Source organism: Chanos chanos, chromosome 6, assembly GCF_902362185.1.
Source record: "Chanos chanos chromosome 6, fChaCha1.1, whole genome shotgun sequence".
In the NCBI taxonomy this organism is placed as follows: Eukaryota; Metazoa; Chordata; class Actinopteri; order Gonorynchiformes; family Chanidae; genus Chanos; species Chanos chanos.
The window spans coordinates 37,827,058-37,846,545 of record NC_044500.1 but is presented as its reverse complement, the minus strand read 5'-3'; the positions used below and the strand labels follow the sequence as shown (position 1 = coordinate 37,846,545).

Genomic DNA, 19,488 nt, shown 5'->3' with positions numbered 1-19,488 from the left:
GTTTTCTTTCTGCGCTCCGTGATGTTACAGAGTGCCTTTTCGCACCCCGGTCACCTGTATGCACTTGTGACAGTAGTCACCAATGACCGTTTGCATACTGCATTATGGGAAATGTATTTCGAGTCCTGCGTTTGTTGAAACTGGCGTCAGACCCCGCTCCTGATATGAGTGCACTGAACAACGTGCGGATTTTTCTCTGTTAGGCTATAAAGTTGAAGAAACAGTGAAAAACCCTACTGTATCACGTTTTCCAAACCGCATACTCACCAGACTGTACTAACAGCGATTGATATTTTTTAGCTTCTGAGCGTTCAAACGCTTGTTACAGACATTAAAACTGTTACCTCACCATAAAGAATGCCATCTACTCCCAGGGCATGCATGGGATACTATGCGTGGAGGCATTGCTGGAAATCAGAATTTCTATTTGATGGGGTTTTTTATAATCAAATTAAAAATGCATTCGAATAGTACTTAGTTTCACTGATTATCATAATTGCTTTCAATGTAACTGATCAATTGTATACACTTTTTATAATAATAATAATAATAATAATAATAATAATAATAATACCAACAATGTCAAAACAACAACGATAATAATAATAAGAAGAAGAATGACATTGCCTTCACACAAGAGATGGGCATCATATACAACAAATTGCCTTGCTCAGGCATGTTATGTTAAACAGACCCTGTTAGTATATAGAACTTTAAACTAATCCCAATACATCTGAAACGTCAGACTGACCCTAGATATATCTGAAATATCAGACCTTTTTTTTTTTTGTTTGTTTTTGCTAAGTTGGTTTTTTTGAAGTAGTGGTGAGAATGTTGAACAAGGAGGTGCTGGGAAAAAAAAACCCATCTGAGACAACATTACTGGACAGCACAGATGTTCAGAAGTTTACGATCAAATTTCAAATACCACATGACTCACATGTCTGGTGGTCAGCCTTGTAGCACGGTCTATCTATAACAAACTCATCCCTGTCAGGAAAACTGGTTATAAATCAGAATAGGTCATTCACTAATAGGTCATTCACTTCACTATTTGAGGAACTTCATTTTCGGGGAATCTACAACTTCATCTTATCATTCCACCTGTACCTATTTACAATAAGTGAACATTAAGTTATTGCTGAGAACATAAACTGGGCTACATTATGTAGCTCAGTGTGTCAGTATATCAATAAATGGGAAATTTGCAAGAGGATGTTTATTTCACAACAGTGCTCTCCATATTACTTTACTTTAGACCACAATAATAACTCATGAGCAAAATACATATTTACACTGATTTTTATTAGAGATGACATGTGAATGTTTTCAATGAGAGAGGCAGTTTTGCATTGCTAGTTCCCCTGTGACACTGCAGGACTGAATGTGGTTGGGGGGGGGGGGGGGGGGGCAGGCAACAAAAAACAAACCAAAACAAACTTTTGAGATGCCTTTAACAAACTTCAAAGACGATTTTGCTCTCTCAAACTCTTTATACAAACCATTAAAACCCGCAAGCTTGAACACCATTTAAATATTCATCCTAGATCATTTAACTGATCAAACATGCATGACATTAACAGTTACACTTAACACGTCCCTACTAAACTGAGTCCATTAAATGGAATTAATACATCCTTGCAGCTAGCACAGAAAATCAGAGTTGCTCATATCACACCAACATGAACCTGAAGCACTGAAACCTACCATAATAAGTCTAGCCTCTAATAAAGCTTTGTTTAATCACATATGGATCAGACACAGAATACAAGAGGGACTGGGCAAATGTCGCCTGCCTTGGACATCAATAGTGAAAATGCAGAGCGAACCCTCCTCTCCCTCTAAGTATTCAAAAGATCATCAATTTGAAATGCTTGTGTTAATGAAACATTTCCAGTTGTTACTGGACACAATTTGCTGCCACGTGTGTGATCTCTCTTTAGTTCAGTACTTTGGGCTCGATCCATCAATTATGTGTCAAAATTAAAAAAAAATCTTTCATTTATAATGCATCCTATCATTATTTCATAACTGATTGACAGTTTGTTTGACATAACATTGACATGTGACGCTAAAGCTCCGTGTATGAAAACCTGTAAAATGCAGCTTGTATAAACGACAGTTAGCGCATTGTACAATTTCTCTAGATACCACAGGAAAGACAGACACTGGAATTTTGCAAGATTAAGCATGTGTAAGCAGATAACTTTATGATGAACTGTACAAATAAAATCACATTTCATGTCACCCAGACATGAAAAGCAAGAGAAACTCTGCATTCCTGCTAAGCTCTATCTAACTTGGCGCAATATCTTTTAAGGCCTGTTTCCAGCAACATAGCTATACTGAAAATACACATATCATGCCTGCATCCACTTTGCCAAAGTTAATTCTAATTCATCAGAATAAGAATTCTGAGGTGCTGCCTGGCATGTGTTGCTTTACCATATTAAAACAAGAGCATTTAATCATTTAAAGGCACCCAGGGATTGGAATGGTACTGCAATCTGCATTTTATCTAATGCAAATGTCCATGTGAGAAAAATATTAACGTGTGCGGTTTTACACATTTCACGAACTCCCGTCCAGTGGAAAATTCCTCAGTTCACGTGCGCTGTGGCACTGGCATACTTGATGTGTAAAACAATGATCCTCATTCTGCAGAACTGTGTTGTACATAAACTTATACAGAGGATACAGTGTCATGTGATTGTGGTTATTATTCGGGTCAGTTTATTGGTGGAAACAGGCCCAAAAGATTTTAGGTTTAAGCAGGGGAATACATATGGCTAAGTGCGTAAAGATGTGGGATACTGTGGGTGCCACCAGTCCATGAGAAGCACACTGTGGACAGGATCCAACACCACCTGAATACCCTGATCGCGTCTTAGCTTCTTCCCTCGTATCACTGGGGAATCCTGGAACTCCAGACGTACACGGTGGTGTCTCATATCTGTACTCACATTGATTGTGAACTGAAAAAGATGGAGAGAAATCATAAACATCATAAATGGGTAGCTGTTAAAAGATAGTAGTTTGCTTTTTAATCCTTGGTATGTTAAATGTTTCAGCAGTTATGAAAGAAATGCAATTTGAAAAAGAAATTAAAAAAAAAAAAAAAAAAGGAACCTGGGCCAATTTCACCATGCAATATTTGTTGAAGAGCAAGTTTCTAAGCTCTAACCATCCCTTTTATGGAAAAGGGAAGGACTTCTCTTAAATGCTTCAACTACAGCATAGTTTAACAGAATGGAAAATGTAATTACTGACCAGGGTCAGTGTCATGCCCATTACAACAGAGGTGAAGATGAAGTTGAGAGTGGTGACCCGTAACAGATAGCAGTCTGAGTCGGGGTTAGTGTGGACATCTTTGTACTGTTTGGGCAACTGAAGACCTCGGTCACATCCGTTCTTGCCCTTGTCTGGCTAAACATAACAAACACAACAGATGACTTCAACCAGTCTGAAACAGTGTTTTCTCTTAGGAAGTGCAAGAAAATGATAATACATACTTGCTTAACAAACTTGAAGTTGAATTCCCACAAAGGATCAGGCCTACTTCCAGTGATCTTGTTGACCCAAAACAGCAAACACTGCAGTCGGAGAAAAAGAAAATATAACCTAAGAACACAAGAGGTTTTTACCAGTACTTCAGTACACAGACAATCTACAGACAAATCATTTTATCAACTAACCTTGGAATTAAGTAATGTAGTGGGTGTGGACTCAGGCAGGGCGGGACATTTAGACACCCGCAAGCTAAATGGTTCATACAAGAGGAACAGAGAGCGAATCACTCGGGCACGAAGACACTGCATCTTCTCAATTGCTTCAGGCTGGAGTCGTGCAGGAAGTTCTACATCAAGACTGTAGTGTCTACAGACCAAGCAGATAAAGAACATTTCATTGATAAACTGCATGAACTCATTATAAATCCTTTAGGGATTAGGACATACAAAATGGAAAATAAATAAACACCTAAAATTTCTTAGTGAATGGAAAATAGAAAAAACAGAACACCTTTTATAGAGCCGTGTCCAGAATGCTGCAGTGCAAGTAACTGCCCAGGCATTCTTGCAGATCAGAGCAAATTTGCAGACATCTTCTGGTCGAATGTAAGCAGCTAAAACCAGCCAAATGTCAATGGGATACTCCCTTCCATCAGTAACTTCACTGTTTTCTAAAATTGTAAGAAGGAGAAAAAAAAAATGTATCAATACATATAATCCAAATCTTTGGGTCCATAAAATAAAGCACATCACCAATTATTAACGTAAAAATGCCATTCAAATTTTCACAAGGCACGCAAAAGCATGGGATCTCACCTTTACGTCTCTTGTTCTTCTTTTTGCGGGTACCTTTGGCTTCGCCGTCCCCTTCCTCGGAATCAAAGTCGTCGCTGCTCTCGCGTCCCCCTCCACTCAATGATGAGAGCACTTCCTGAACTGGGCCCTGAGAGGCCTCGAGTCCGCAAAGCAATTTCACTGAAATACGGAAAGACATTATAAAAACGCCGTTACTAGCAATTAATGCCTACCAATGACATTTACTAATCTGCTGTATTTGAACTGGAAAGTTAGGAAGGGAAGAAGATGACAAAGCTAACTGAACAGGGGAAACTGGTCTCATCATACCTTCTTTTTCTATAGCATTGGCAACAGCCTTTTTCACTCTCCCAGACTTCACAACGGCTGGATCGGCGTTGGCATAGTCAGCCACAGTCACTGCATGACGAAAAAAGATACAGTCCTTTAATTAGTCATTTAAGCTAAATTAACTTTTGCTGAAAATTCAAGGCATATCCAGCTATCTAGTTAATGAACTATAGCATTTTGTTGAGATGGTGCAGACGCGGCGGCCTGGCTTATAGATGTAAAAAAAAAACAAAATTCATTTGATGGCGAATAAACATTTTGCAAATTTGGGAATATTAGCGCAGATGTCACTGCAACAAAATAGAAACCCTGTGCTTTGGGTGAATAATACCAGAAGCGCCGAGGTTTAAATGAAGAATGTTCGTCAGCTAGTTCCTTGACCAAGCTAAGCTAAATCAGCTAGGTACCTGACTCCGAGCAAACATCTTCGGCTCGAAATTTCAGCCGTTTTCTGTTCCCTTTCTTGGGCATGGCAACAACGGGGGTTTGTGGCCGTTTATCGATGCTGTGTGTCCTGCCATGTCTCTACGACAAGCAGAAATGACGAAAAACAGAGAAAAATGAAGGTAGAATTAAAATGAACTCCTCCAGGATCTTCAGCCATCATGGAACTGACGCGCAGTCCACGGAAATTCACGCGAGACTTCTTTCTATTGTCGCACACATTCCTGATTGGATAAAGCACCCCAAACCAGCGACAGCTGAATAACTGTAATTGCTATTTTTACTATCATCATGCAATAAAATGAAACTGACATTTTTGAAAACCCAATATTGTGTAATTTCTGAGGGGATTTTTTTAACGTACATGTCTATCATAAGTTAGCAGCCCATCTACATGTTCATAAGAGAGGACATGTGTGGAAAAAAAAATGTACGACACCGCCAGGGAGCGCTGCGCACGGCGCAGTTTTAGCCTTGGTCCTCGCAAATGATATGTGTGCACGATTGTGTCATGTAGGCTGGTCGCGTGGTGCTGATGTGAGGAGTTTCGCCGTTTCACGGTGTTTGACAGAGCTCTCACAGACACACTATTTGCGGACTGGATCTGAAATTTGAAGTGGGTATATGGTGAGCCTTTAGCGTCACGCCCACACCAATCGAGTGCATATGGGATCATCGAGAAAATGTGCGTAAATTGTTGTGGAGATAGCAGAGTTGTTCTCTTGTAAGCGGCAGTGACAGCGGCGGCGGCTGGGATGAGATCGTAGGGAAAGGGAGGAGTAGGCTAGTTGGCTCTCCGTAGAGGGGGATGCCAGAGGCATTTGTGGAGGATGCGGCAGGCATGTGTTTCACCGTTTCGTTAACAGAAAGAGTAATTGCAACTGGTGTGTGTAAAACCGACGGGTCCATGAAGATTCTATACACTGGAATACGCCAGCACCGTACCCACACCCTGTTTTCATAAATGTTTGAGTGATCAATTGATATTTGAATTTGGAGTCAATGGAACGCGAAAGGCTAGGCGGATGGTGTGAGTGGGGCGAAAGCCGATGTAATAACCAGAATTAAACTGTAAATTAACTTCGGGTATGTATAGAATATACTGATTCTAGACTAATATTAAAATATAAAAATTAATAAATTATTAATAGTAACGTCGCTGTAGGGTGTAACTGTATTAAATTTAAGCACATCAAATGAGAGATTATCGCTTCTTATCAATACTGGCATTAGAAATTAGCCGTGAATTTTAGAGTTCTAGTTTGATAGTTAATCGTTTAGATAATACACCCGAAACCTCACAGAGCAATAGTTCTGACTACAATAGTTCAGACTTAAAATAACGACCAGCAATATGATGTGCGAAGTAATGCCAACAATAAGCGAGGGGGACTCCATAAGTTCCCAGCGAGGATCTCAGAATGGCTCGGATCCAGACTCTAATTTTGAACAGCTCATGGTGAATATGCTGGACGAGAGGGATAAGCTTCTGGAATCTTTACGCGAAACACAGGAAAACCTTATCCAGTCACAGACCAAGCTACAGGAAGTCCTTCATGAGAGAGATGTTCTACAGAGACAGATCAACTCAGCGCTCCCACAGGTAAATATTGGCATTGGCTGTTTGGTCTTGTCTGACACGGAAGTTGTGAACTTTAGAGAGTGCTCTGGTCCATGAGCAAGATCTCCTTTGGGGTTCCGCCCAGACTGGATGTTCACTGGAAAGAAATATTCTTACTTTACCGATTGGATCAGTCTCTGACATAACATTACCATACATCACGAATGGTGCCCTATAACTGCTTGGATAGTTGGTGAATCTGTCAGTCCCTCAGTACACACACACACACTCACACTCAAAGATACAAGAGATTAAGTATACTTAATTACTCACAATGTTTGGTCCCTTTGTTGACCATGAGCTTGTTGAACATGTTTTAAGTGTTTGAACATGAAGAACTGCAATTAGGCATTTTGAATAATTTGTTATAGTGTGTAGTGTGTGTAGTGTGACAGGAATAAAGACAGTAAGTGATTTTATGTAATAAGTTATTGGTGTGTAAGATCACACTGAAAAACCACACAGAAATCTTTAAAAATGGTTTAGAGAGTGTGCCTCCCATGATTTACGCATCATCACATGGAACATGTACACCCTTAAACATTTGATAGTTAAGCAGTCGATTGGCCAGTCTGTAGAATTTTATGAGTGAAAGGTAATCCCATTGCTGACAAATACAAGGTCTGAAGGAGAACCAAAACAGCAGTAGTGCACACGTTGGGCAATCTTACTGCTTAGTATTTTGAGTTTGCTTTGTATGCTAACCTTACTTAAAAAGAATAAGTATCATAACATTATATATATCTTCTCAGGATACAAAATAAGTCTGACCATAGAATATAAGCAAAGCTTTTTTGTTTAATTGCAGTCAGTGATTGTGTTTCTACACTTGCTTTTAATAATAAGTATGATTGCAATGCTTGTTAGTGGTAGGTTTCATGTTATCTTGGCGCTAGGGAAAACTTCTGCTTCCTTGTGGGGCAGTAACCATGACTTGAATTAAAACTGATCTTTTAATCATGATAACATATCTGTTTGGTTTCTTTAACACATATGTTATATTAAACATCCTCTGGTGGATGCGCAGCATAAACATGCATTTTCATATAGGTGCATCACTCACTTGCATTTCCATGATGGTGACCCAGAAATGTCAACTAACATGAATGTGATTGTCTACCATTCAGAGAGGCCAACTTCACCAACAACATGAGAAATTCAAAGGCAACATAGTTACAGTCTTTCAGATATATCACAATTTCTGTTTAAAATTAATGGAGGCATACCATATGCAAACTGGGATGCCCTTATCTTGTCTGATCTCGACATACCAATAGCTGCTGTTTTTCATCGAACTCTTGAAATTCATTTGATGGAGTCAATATGAAAATAATTTCAAATTCCGCACGACTTTTAGCGATCCATTTACTCATCTTCTTGTAGCTCTATAAGGAATGCCCTCAGACATTTAATCAACTTGACATATCTTGACCCTGTTAGCTACTCACTACAGAGTGTCCTCTCTCTCATGGTGTCACCGCAGAAGGCCAACCTCCTCTCTGCTCCAGGTGGGTTAGTGATGACCGTGGGGTTCAGACATCTTCCTGAGTCCTGACTCCCCTCCAGTTTAATTGAGCTGTCATGAGCAGTTCACCACAAAAGGCTGGAGGCCAAGTTAGACTGACAGGCCTCACATACGGCTGGAATTTAGAGCACATCAGGGACAGTGCCCACAACAAGCATAGCAAATGCCAGTGCACCAGTGCAAGCTTACAGACTGCTGCATACTGCCTATTTCCCATTCAAGTGAACTGTGAGGTTTAGTAAGAGGATGGGACTGTAACCAGATGATGTCAGAATGGCTAACAGTGGTGCTCGGGTATAGCAACTATTAGCTGAGGCAGTTTGTAATCGTAAAATGAATTAAAGCACAGTTATCGTCAAACACCAAGATAGTTAACTTAAGATACTAACACAAATGTATATATAAAAAAAAGAAAAAAATAGCATCTTCACTTATTTGTTGCTTAAAATATTTGCACTTCTTGTTACATTCTTTGACATGAAAGAGAATTACAGTGGAAGCTCACCATAATGCACTTCAAATATGCCATGAGGTGACTAGAACTGTAAGAATAGATTTGATCCCTAGATCGCGGCGTAGAACTACAAGCTGGATGGCAGTTGGAGTGTCTACAATTAATTGGAATTTGATACAATCAGACTAAATTTACCAAAATGTCACCCAGTTATTTAGCTATGAAGACCAGAAGTGGTTATCCAAAGATTATATCATGCATTCTAGTGAGAAAGGTGCAGCAGGAAGTAGCTCTTCATTAGGGGCTTTCATCCTGTCTTGCATTTCTGTTGGCTGGTCACCTGCCAACAGCTGAAGTGATACAGATCAGTACAGTGTGGCTGGATTTTCTGGAGCTCTCCAGCTCTCTCACTTGCATGCAAGTTGTGCTAAAGCAGCTTACAGGCTAGATTTAAAGTCACACATTTCATCTGGTCCGTATGGGCAGAAAAAAAAAAAAGAAAAAACTTGAAGCATTTTCCTCGTGGGAAACCTTTCATGCTCCATTATATCAGTGGCAAAATAATTTAAAAGACGATGACTTACCCCCTAAAGAGCCTGGAATAAGGACTGAATCAGAGAGGAGTAATATTTTCTTGCATAAGACTCAGTTCAGCCTCAAATTCAACCAGTCACTCTTCTGGGGTGTGTGTATTTAAGATCAGTTAAAGCATCAAAGCAGCATCTCGCTGTTGTGGTGAATTTCTGGCATTGATGAGGCTGACAGTTCCTTTGAAGCTTATCATTGTAATATGCATCTGGAATTAACATTCTGAACTCCTTCAGTGTCGTTCTCACCACTTGTTGATGAACAAATGCGAACAATTGTAATTACATCATCTTTATTCTTTATTATGATTTTGTCCCATTTGAGAATGTGTTATGACCCTAGAAACAACATCATAGTATTATAATAACACAGGATATTAACATTGCCATAGTACTCATCAAATGAATACGCAGTAAATCACAGTACATATGCCAATGTTAAATTTAGTCAGAGACGGTTAAATTAAGCCTAAAAGAGCCAGCGTAGTCTCGCTGTGGTCGGAATGGGAGCGTATAGATTGTATATAGTCCATTTAACAAAGATACACATGCTCCTTTTGTGATTATATTATAATAGTGTCAAACGTGCATTTAATTTTTTGGGAGACTGCATATTAAGTCTTCAAATGATCATTGAACCTCATCATTACATTTCACTCGTGACATAGTAGAGAAATGACAGTGTAATAGCCATGGTAAACTTGCGACAGCTTTATTTAAAGCTCTTTCAATGACATTAATACCGAATCGAAAACTAAGCACTTCACCTTGTATGAAGAATTTAGAAATTGGTGGTTTTTGTTTTGTTTATTTCCTTCTCTCACTAACTTTCACATACTTAGAGTCTATGTGTAATTACATTATTGCCAGTTGCATTTCTTCCTTAATTTCATCGGTATTTTCAAGCGGGCGATAGTTCTTAGATATGCCAATACCATAAAGACTTTTTCCATGCTGAATGAGCCTGAAGAGAACTGTGGTCAACAAATGATGGATGTATATCAGGTGACCACTCCTGGGCTTTAGCACAATGCAGAGTTAGCATCATCCCACAGGATCTCTGAGTGTGGTCAGTCAGGGAAGTCAGCACCTCAGCAGTGCTGTCATTCAACCCTGATCGCACATATTCTCGGGTATGGGGGGGAAGGGACACGGGGGCTCACGAGGAGCAGAACGGCCCAAATAGTAGAACTGTCACACTGTCAGCTTGTACAGAGCAATCTTTTTCCGGGTCTATCTGTTTGATATTCTACACAGCTAGGATGTGGAGATGACCCTGACGGATAAGATATTATCCCTACATTTATTGGTCATTCATGGGTAGAGGTGTTCATAAGCCGTTCTATTTTCCTTGTGTCTGTTCAGTGGTTTTTTTTTTTTTTTTGTTTTTTTTTTTTTTTTTAACTTTATTTAATTAAACTTTTAAGAAGATTTTAAAATGTTAAAGATAGAGATATTTTTTTCATTTTTTTTTTTTTTTTTCGTTTGGAAGCTGGTCATTTCATGTGTTACAGATAGAGAATTAAAGGGTATGTTTTAAGTATTTTATGTAATGGCTGTGCTGTTTGTGGCTGTTTGGTACATTTGCTGCATTAATGTTTCCACAGAAACTGTTCATTTAGAACATCTTGAATGGTACAATCAGTGTGTGTGTGTGTGTGTGTGTTATTCTTTTCGAACTGTTATTCTTGCTCTTGCTCATTTCTCCCGGCTGCCTGCTGGACACTGCAGCTGTGTAGGTCTGAAATGCGAGAACACTTTTCCACCATGTCCCACCCTGTCTGAGAGAAGAGTACCCTGTGTCTGCATAGCTGACGCATGTGCTAGTGTGCATGTGTATGTGTGTGTGTGTGTGTGTGTGTGTGTGTGTGAGTGTGTGTGTGTATGTGTGTGAGTTTAGAGGCTGTGCTGTCCTTGATATTTTATCTTTGCAGATTCCTTTCTATATTTGCTGACAGATCTTTACTTTCAGTTTTATACTACACGGAGAATTGTTTACATCTGTGGATTATTCAGAAAACATATGTATGTATGTTTATTTAAATTAAAAATCATGATACTCTCAGCAGATGGCAGAACTCAAGATTTTTCTCGTATTATATTGGTTTTGTGGTGAAGCCTATTTTTTTTCTTCCATTCTTATTGTTAAGAATAATGACTTAATGACTAAGAGAAAATCAGTTTTGATTTTCTTAGATGTCAGATGTGTCATATAGCCTATACCCATGAAGTTGGTTTGTTATGACATTTTAATGCCTCTTTGTCCTAAGGGGTTAAGGAAATGTTTTCAGAAAATGAAAGAGCTGTCACTGTGGATGCTCCCTATCATTAGCATTGCTCACCAACCTTCAGACAGGATTGTTTACTGTTTATAGCAAATCTCATTTTATCCGTGTAAATTTGCAGTGCCTTACTAACCTGTGAAATAACACTTGCATGGTTCAACTAGAAATATCCTCAAACACTCTTCAGTTCACAACTAGATGAGTCTGATCAGTGGCTGCCACTCTCTCTCTCATTACCCCCTTATTTGTGTAGGGTTGTTGTGTGTTGTGTATTTGTGTACTGTTATGTGACTAGGGGAAGCTTGAAGTTCTTAAGTATCACAGCATTCAAAGCAGGTATGATTCTACAATTATATAGTGCACCAGACACACTGAAACCAGTGATATGCACCGCATGAAAATGGGCCAAAATTCATTCCAAAGCATTGCTATTCAGGCTTTACTTACATTAAGCTTGCATGCCAGTAATGTTTAGGGGTTTTTTTTAATTAATTTGAAAAATGTCACTTAGTTGCAATTATGTCCAATTTTACCACAAACTTATTAGAGGAATGCAATATTATATTAGGTACTATAATAGGTTATAACTTTCAATGGTCTTGCATGTTAGCTAGAATGACAGACTACAGCTGAGAAAGTCAGTCATGCACAGCGATCATCAGAAATATTACATAAAAACATTTATTTTTATATGGATATATAGGAAAAGACTGTTTTTCATTGTAGCACATAAAACCGCCGTTATCACTCATCCTTGTTTTCAGGAGGTGGGAGACACTATTTGGTTGAATATCACTGGTGTTAAGGTGTAAAAGCGTCACAGCAGGTTGTGCCAGTTGCTTGAACAACCTGTTTGTTGCTTATCTCTATCATAACAAGATGTCTCCTTGCCTGTCCCACAGGTCCATGCTTTAGCTTTGTCGACTCATCCTGGCCCGGCTTCACTGTTGCGGCTTTAACCCTTTGACTCCTGCTAATTTTCGTTAACAAAGTGTTAAAAGGACTTATTGTTGTGTGTGTGCATGCTTGTATTCTGTAGCTTTTGATTACAAAAATGTTTTAATTTTTTTTTTTTTTTTTTTTTGATGTTGTTCAGTCAGATCTCTGAGCCCAGATTCAGTATTGTGAAGTATTGTCAAGTATTGTGAAGTTGTGTTAAATATTCATTAACCACTGCTCCCTTGAACCCCTAGATCAAATGGTCCTGTTTCTGAGGACAGAGACATCTTGAAATTTTGACATAATTAATTTGGCATAATTCACAATAGAGACATTGTCATCTGCTGGCCAGCAAAATTTGGGTGAAATGTAGGTCACAGCTATGAAACAAAACATTGGTAGTATCACAAAATATATGTTTAGGCAAAGAGATATAGCTGTAACAGCTGTTAATTATACCAGTCAAAAATTAAGCCGCTGGGCATTTACTACGGACGCATCTTATATGTTTATGCATGTTTCAACCTTGACTGAGAAACTGAGGAACAGGATGGTTATTTTGAAATTGAACGTAGCCATTTAATACAGCGGTTAGATATTGTGTCAAGAAACCTGATCTGTGACAGTTCTATAATTCACACTCATGTCAGAAAGGAAATTAAAAGAAGACTTTCTTTGCTCCATCGATTTGTTCTTCTTTGAAGCCTAAGTGCCGGTCTCTACCCAAATGTTGTCTTAAGAATAGAATTGTATTTATAACCGAACATCCTTGCTCTATGTTCGCAAGGGTCATATCATAAAGCATTAGCTTTGTTATCATAATCCTATTTTCCACATCATAGCAGAGAGTTAAACCACTATTTACATTTTTCATAACAATAATGCATTGATTGATTAGATGTCTTCTCAAGCTCAGTTTGTAAGCTTAATTTCCTGTAAAATAATAACAATTTGGTAAATTAATTTTCACATTCATTACTGTGTGTGATTTAGCACTGATTCATTTTAGAAAACAATGCAATATCTTTATTTGGTGAAATATAATAGACCATTTTTTTTTACATAAAAAACAATAAAATAAAATATAAAAGCTCTTCTCTCATTTTACATGATGTCATTCTGAAACAACAAATAAATGAACATGACATACATGGTACATTAGATGGACGCTTGTTTCATGATTTGACTGAAGGTAAAGAGGAGAAAGATGAAACGTGGTAAATCTGCTTCACGTTCTGACCAGTTTGATCTGTCTCTACGGATCTTCTTGGTTCATGGTGCAGTTGCACACATTTTCACATGTAATTGAATTAAAATGGAATGCCCTGGAGCTTGTGACCGGCTTCTGTCTGAAGTCATTGGTGCACTTGAGCTCACAGTGCAGTCCATGATTACGCAGAAGCTCTCCGAAAAGGACAAGATTCTCACAGGCCCTCTCATTCCCAGCCTTTTATCTCCTACTTAGATGGCCTGGCGAGTGGAATTGTGTTACAGAAATCCTTCTCACACTATTAAATCCACATAGCTTTCGTTCCTATCGGGTTCCTCTCTCGCTATTATCAAATTTAACTATACTTAATACTTTCGCTTGCCTGGAACCTCATCAATAAATTAAAAGTCTATTAGAGGGTCCATTAGGAAAGGTCTTCCTGACCTGCTTTTAATCTCTGACAGCTTTGAACCTTCCATTCGTTTAAAGAGTAGGGAGAGGGAACAAGTATCCTCAATATTATGGAAGACAATTAGTTTTGTAATCTCTCTTGGGCTTTCCCTAAAGATGTTGGTGTGAGGGTGTTGCTCAGGATTAAGAGGTGTAACGTTATGGATTGAATGATCCAAAAACAATCTGAAACAATCTGATCAGACAGAGAAATGTGGTCCATTGAGGTTGTGTGTAAATGTTTGTTGACCGTGAGATGGAAAGGCTATTCCAGTATGACACAGAAAATTGGTTTGTAATCTCCATGTGGTATAATGTATAGTGTTGGTCAGATACTCCTGTGGTACAGGATTGAGAGGGGAGAGAGAGAGAGAGAGAGAGAGAGAGAGAGAGTAAAGATTGTTTAGGAATCTTAGATAGTGAACTAGTCCTATGTATCTGTGTTATGTATATAAATAGATCCATAAGAAGCTGAAGGCAAGGTGAGGATTAGGCGGTTATGCTGAACGTGTAATTACAGTAAAAGTGTAGTCAGACACCTTTAACTGGGTGAGGCAGAAGTTTCAATATTGAGTGGGAACGAATTCATGTACCTGCATGTATATGTAAGTACACTACTATGGGCAGACAAAGGTAATAAATAGTATAAAAACTCATTCTTATGATGTGATATAACTTACATTTGTTTCTTGGTTCTTATGCTGTCTTCTTTCTTTTTGGTTGCCACCCACATATGTAGTGCATAAATCAGCTGATTTACAGTGATGTGTTTCCCACCCAAGATTTTTTAATGATCCTACACATTAATTTTGTCTTCTAGTCAAGAGGGAATTGTCTGACTAATGTGTTGAGGGATATGCTATTGTTTTAAAGTGTGACTAATTTCATTTAAGCCTATTGGAACTGTAAAATCTGTTGAGCATTATTCATTTGATAAGCACAAATCTTGGAAGGGCTACTCTGGGGATAAACATTTTGGAAATGGGCCAGTTCATGTACTTTGAGAGCTAGCTATACTGAATATAGCATCTCATGAAATAGGTTTGGTGAAAAAGAATGGTTGATTACATCTTTAAAATTCTACGTTATGGGATTTTAGATGACTAAATGTGAATATGGCTTTTAAAAGGAACAGCTCTTTTGTAATTTGGCTTTAGAGAGGCCTAATTCTAACGAGAGAGTTTTTGCATTTACAGTCGAGACACGCGTCTGTACCTCCTGGGACACATTTGTCAGAGGAGGAATTTTCTAGTTAGAAAACGGGGGTTGACTGTCTTTAAATTTTGCACGGTTGCATTATAAATATACCACACTAATTATGCCTGAACAACAGTGCCATTATACTAAAAGTAAGTTTGATGGCAGATCCAGCTTCTAGACGAACTAGAACTGAGATCAGAGCTCTCTATCTCCCTCTTTCTTTCTCTCCCCATGTTACATGGTGACTTGAGAGGACGCGTGCTGTGTAAAGCTTGGATTTGGCTTTGCTCCATTCTTTGTGCATTCAGGTAAAAAAAAAGGGTTTGAATGCTAATGAAATATTGCTGTGAGTGCTCTCACCCAGTGTGCTGCTCGGTCTTACCCTCTGTAGGTTTGCCAAGCCATCTGTCATGTGAGGTGCGCCATGCATTTAGCACACAGCCATGCCAGTTTGTTCCCCTTTGCTTCAAGATTGGGAAAACGCTCGGAGCACATGGGAGCCGTCAGGGCTGAACGCGGGGCCGTACTGGGAACCACGCGATGTTCTCTCTGCTTTTGTTTCTTGACAGTGTCTGAGGTTTGAGGAGATTTCTAATTCCCTTTTCAGTAACTTTAGTTTCTTTTTTTAGTGAGGTATATGATTTTTGCTACCAGCAATCTGTTTAAATTTGTGAAGATGAAAGTGGGGTTCCCTTTGTTTGAAGTGCAATTTGCTGTCTTGAATGTTTTTTAACCTCAGTTACAAAACATTTGTGACATTACAAACATGATCTGAGGCAAAGCTTTTGAGTTGAAGCATTTGGTAACGAAAGTAGAAATGCTGTATCAGCTCTTGTTCTCTATCTTCTGAAGCTGTCATCTATATCTTGTGTCAATTTCAATATTCTGCACTAGATTACTGAAGCACAGAATACAGTGTACAGATTGATCGAGCAGATTCGCTTCCCAAAGCGGTACATTAACTTCAGAGCAGTCAGTCTCTCCAGCTACAGAACATATTACCTCCTTCAGGGCTGAACTGTCAGGGTTGCCTCTTCCTGAGAAAAATGTTCCTGCCACGGTAAAAGGATCGCTTAAAACTCGCTGAAATGTCTTCAAAGTATTTTAACAGCCACAAGCCAATGAGTTTGCAATCTTCTTCAAACCTTATGAAGCTCAAAGTTCATTAAAAAGTCATAGTCACTCTACTGCCTCAGATAGCCGCTAAGCTAAGACCGAGTTTGGAGTTTGGGGGATAATTTATATTATTTATGTTTTTTAGTGGCTTCGCCCAAAAGTCTGGAGGGAACGGTGGAGCTTTTTTTGAGATAATACATTCTTCAGAAGCGGCTGGTCCGGAGTGGAGTTCAGCTTTAAATGCTGGTGACTGGAACATGTTTAGAATAATTTTTCTGGAAGTCTCTAGCTCTGCGTTCTTCTGCGTGTTATTTTCTTTGCTCTTGCTTTAGGTGACAACCAAAATTTTTGTTAAGATTTTTAATTGTGAGGCTCCTCCATTCTTGCGGTAATGAGCTAGTTGATGGAGTCAGGGACGCTGATAAAGGACTTTATTACAATAGACCTACATGTATGCTTCTCATTCAAAGCAGGAGATAACACACCCCCCTTTCACACAGATTGAAATGTCAGAGAGGTGCTTAGATTGCGTTCCGCTTAAGATCGCCAGATTCTCTGTTTTATTACAGTGATAAACATCGGAGCACTGGCATTCTCTTTTGATTTATTGAAGCTTTGGCTTGAGGATGAAAATAATTGTGCAAAAGTAAAGATTCTTTTGTCTGGAAGGAAAACCTTATCTGTTGATGCATCAGATAAGTTGAATGGTAATGTCATTTTTTTTCAGGTTAAGATAGACTCCAGATATAGATTCACTTTCCCCAGATCTAGTCCTCTAGTGTCTTCTCTTGGTGTTGCTATGAGAACAGTCGAGTCTTTCTAAAATGTTTTTCTCTTGATGTTTTTGTTAGTCACATCATCCTCAGTCTGTGTCTTCAGGTTAGATTTGAATTGGTCAAGGTCGTTGGCCGCACAGTCTGAATATCTGTTTCTACGCCCACGTCTGACCCGCATCTGTTAAGAGCTTCTGTAATACTGTGATTCCTTAACCTCAGTGGTTTTCAATATCTAAGCTGCCGACATGAATGTCTACTCAACAAATTACTGGAGTGTATGAAAAGTGTAAGATGACTGTTAGAGGCCCCTCAGTAACTTTAATCAGTCAGGCATTGTTTGGCCTTCCATTATCACCCCAAGCTCTGAAAAGACTATCATCTATTGTTCAGCATCTGGCCACAATGGTCCACCTCCCTCATATTGAAGAAAGTTCCTCAGGTTGTTGTGTGTTGTTGTGTGGTCTAGTCGCATAGTAAAATTAATTGTGGTGTTAAAACCGAGGTGTGATTAATCACTCAGCGTGGTCATTGTGACACTCGTGTTTGAATTTTGTTATGGACACACAGTATCATCAACTCCTTTTATTGTATCCTACGCCCACTCTCTTGTCTAAGCCAAACATCCGTGTGATAACCTCATTTGCCTGGAGCAGCAATAAAAGCGTCGCTATTTGTCACTTGAGCTAGAAAGTGACAAGGCAGATTTCATGGGCAGGATGAACCATTTGAAGTTCCTCTCAATCCTTTTGCAGGGGTTGAGCACAGAACTTAGTGGCTTCTATTTTAGACTCCAAACTGGATCAGCAGGGAGTGGGTCAAGGGCTGAAATACTTTACGAAAGACCATTTATCATCCGACTGTTTTTTCCTCACTTGGACATGATCATTTTTGGTTTGCTCACTTTAATGACCTTCCTCTGTCTGGACTTTGTTTTTGCAGTGTGTATGTATGTCTGTGCGTGTGCGTGTGTGTATGTGTGTGTGTGTATGAGGTTGCATTACCATGCAGAAGTCCAGCCTTCTGGTTTAACTGCCATTATGTTTTTCTTTGGGGCGATCAAGGCAATGAGAGGTAATCAGCTACTGCAGTTGGATATTTACTTTCAGGCTCACTTATTTTCTGCATGGCTTTTATGTGAAAATCTATCATTTGAATATCAGAGGAAGCTTTTAAATGCTGAAAGCACTGGACGGTTAGAGCAAGGTTAACTGGTTGCCCTCAGTGGCTACTTTGAGCTGTGTAAGAATATAAACCCAGGGTAATTCTTTTACTTCAAGAAAGAAAAACAACGCAGTCAGAAGTTCAACCTAGAGTGCATACTGACGCAATGGTTAGAACACTGTAAGAAAGCTGCTGAAAAAAAAAGTGTCAGAGAGAAGAAATGCATTCCTTTCCTGTTGTATTAAGTTACATACATCACCTGTGAATGGCTCAAGATGTCTTAGAAAATAAAAGCCTTAGAAGTTTACAATATAGCATTAACAGTGACCGAATGATATTAACATATAATATTGTAGAAGAATGTGCTGAGGAGAACTGAACTTGCTCAGTCAATACATGTCGATAAGGATAGTTAAATAATATAAATGATTTGTCTTTGGCTTAGCTTACAACAGCTGTCAGAAAATGCACCAAAGATAAAAAAAAAAACCAACAAAACAAAAAAACATTCAAGTATAAAAATGTAACCACTGTTATTTGGAAGGATCCAAAGTTATTATTACAGATAGAGTAGTGCTTATGTCAAAGGCTTGGAGACTGGCTGCCGCTCCACTGTTTTAACCCTCTGGGCTCTTGATTCTCAAGGACATGGTTTAGAGCGTAGCAGGCCAGCAGCCATAGACTCACACTGAGGAAGCAAGCACTGTGTCCTAATCATATCCTCTCACAAAGAGTTGCCACTGACTGGTTTTCACCATCATCTCCCAAAACTAATTCAAGCTTGTTTTTTATAACAAGTGGACAACTGGTTCATCCATGCTCACCCCTCAATTTACATTGATGAAGAAGTAAGTAGTAAACTTCCTAATGGAAGAGCTCTATGGCTTCATTCTCCTAGCAAAACAAAGCTTTTCTATTAGGAGCTGTACTATTAGTTCTGAGTTAACTAACTCTGAATTTTCACTAAACCCACTTTCTGGAGTACCCCCCTTGTCTGTTTTGCTGGCACAATACATGTCAGACAAGTCAAAATAAAAATTTATGGATCAAGTTCTGAAAGGTGCT

General features: G+C 38.9%; 2 protein-coding genes across 4 annotated transcripts in view; one reads left to right on the top strand and one right to left on the bottom strand.

The window, feature by feature from the left end:
• Nucleotides 1-1,478: 1,478 nt before the first annotated feature.
• tmem183a (transmembrane protein 183A) lies at nt 1,479-5,232 on the bottom strand. Of its 3 annotated transcripts, none has more exons than XM_030777015.1 (8): nt 5,063-5,232; nt 4,635-4,724; nt 4,326-4,484; nt 4,021-4,180; nt 3,696-3,876; nt 3,513-3,593; nt 3,271-3,426; nt 1,479-2,975 (listed from the first exon to the last, which is right to left on the bottom strand). In XM_030777015.1, the coding sequence occupies exons 1-8, from the start codon at nt 5,124-5,126 to the stop codon at nt 2,790-2,792; spliced, it is 1,077 nt and encodes a 358-aa protein (XP_030632875.1). In that variant the 5' UTR covers nt 5,127-5,232; the 3' UTR covers nt 1,479-2,789. The 3 variants fall into 3 exon arrangements, with proteins under 3 accessions (XP_030632875.1, XP_030632876.1, XP_030632879.1); XM_030777016.1 differs by having other exon boundaries at nt 4,021-4,168; XM_030777019.1 differs by having other exon boundaries at nt 2,884-2,975; nt 3,271-3,422.
• Nucleotides 5,233-6,453: 1,221 nt separating this feature from the next.
• Nucleotides 6,454-19,488, top strand: part of ppfia4 (PTPRF interacting protein alpha 4) — a 64,696-nt gene continuing 51,661 nt past the window's right edge. The window contains 1 exon segment of the mRNA XM_030776129.1: nt 6,454-6,702. Within this exon segment, the coding sequence (XP_030631989.1) occupies nt 6,454-6,702 (249 nt within the window).

What these genes read in the sequence shown, in the direction of transcription:
- tmem183a (XM_030777015.1), bottom strand. Translation starts at nt 5,126, where the DNA reads ATGCCCAAGAAAGGGAACAGAAAACGGCTGAAATTTCGAGCCGAAGAT. An exon ending in AGATGTTTGCTCGGAGTCAG is followed by an intron (nt 4,725 to 5,062) that starts GTACCTAGCTGA and finishes TTCGTCATGCAG; the next exon opens with TGACTGTGGCTGACTATGCC. An exon ending in CAATGCTATAGAAAAAGAAG is followed by an intron (nt 4,485 to 4,634) that starts GTATGATGAGAC and finishes TCCGTATTTCAG; the next exon opens with TGAAATTGCTTTGCGGACTC.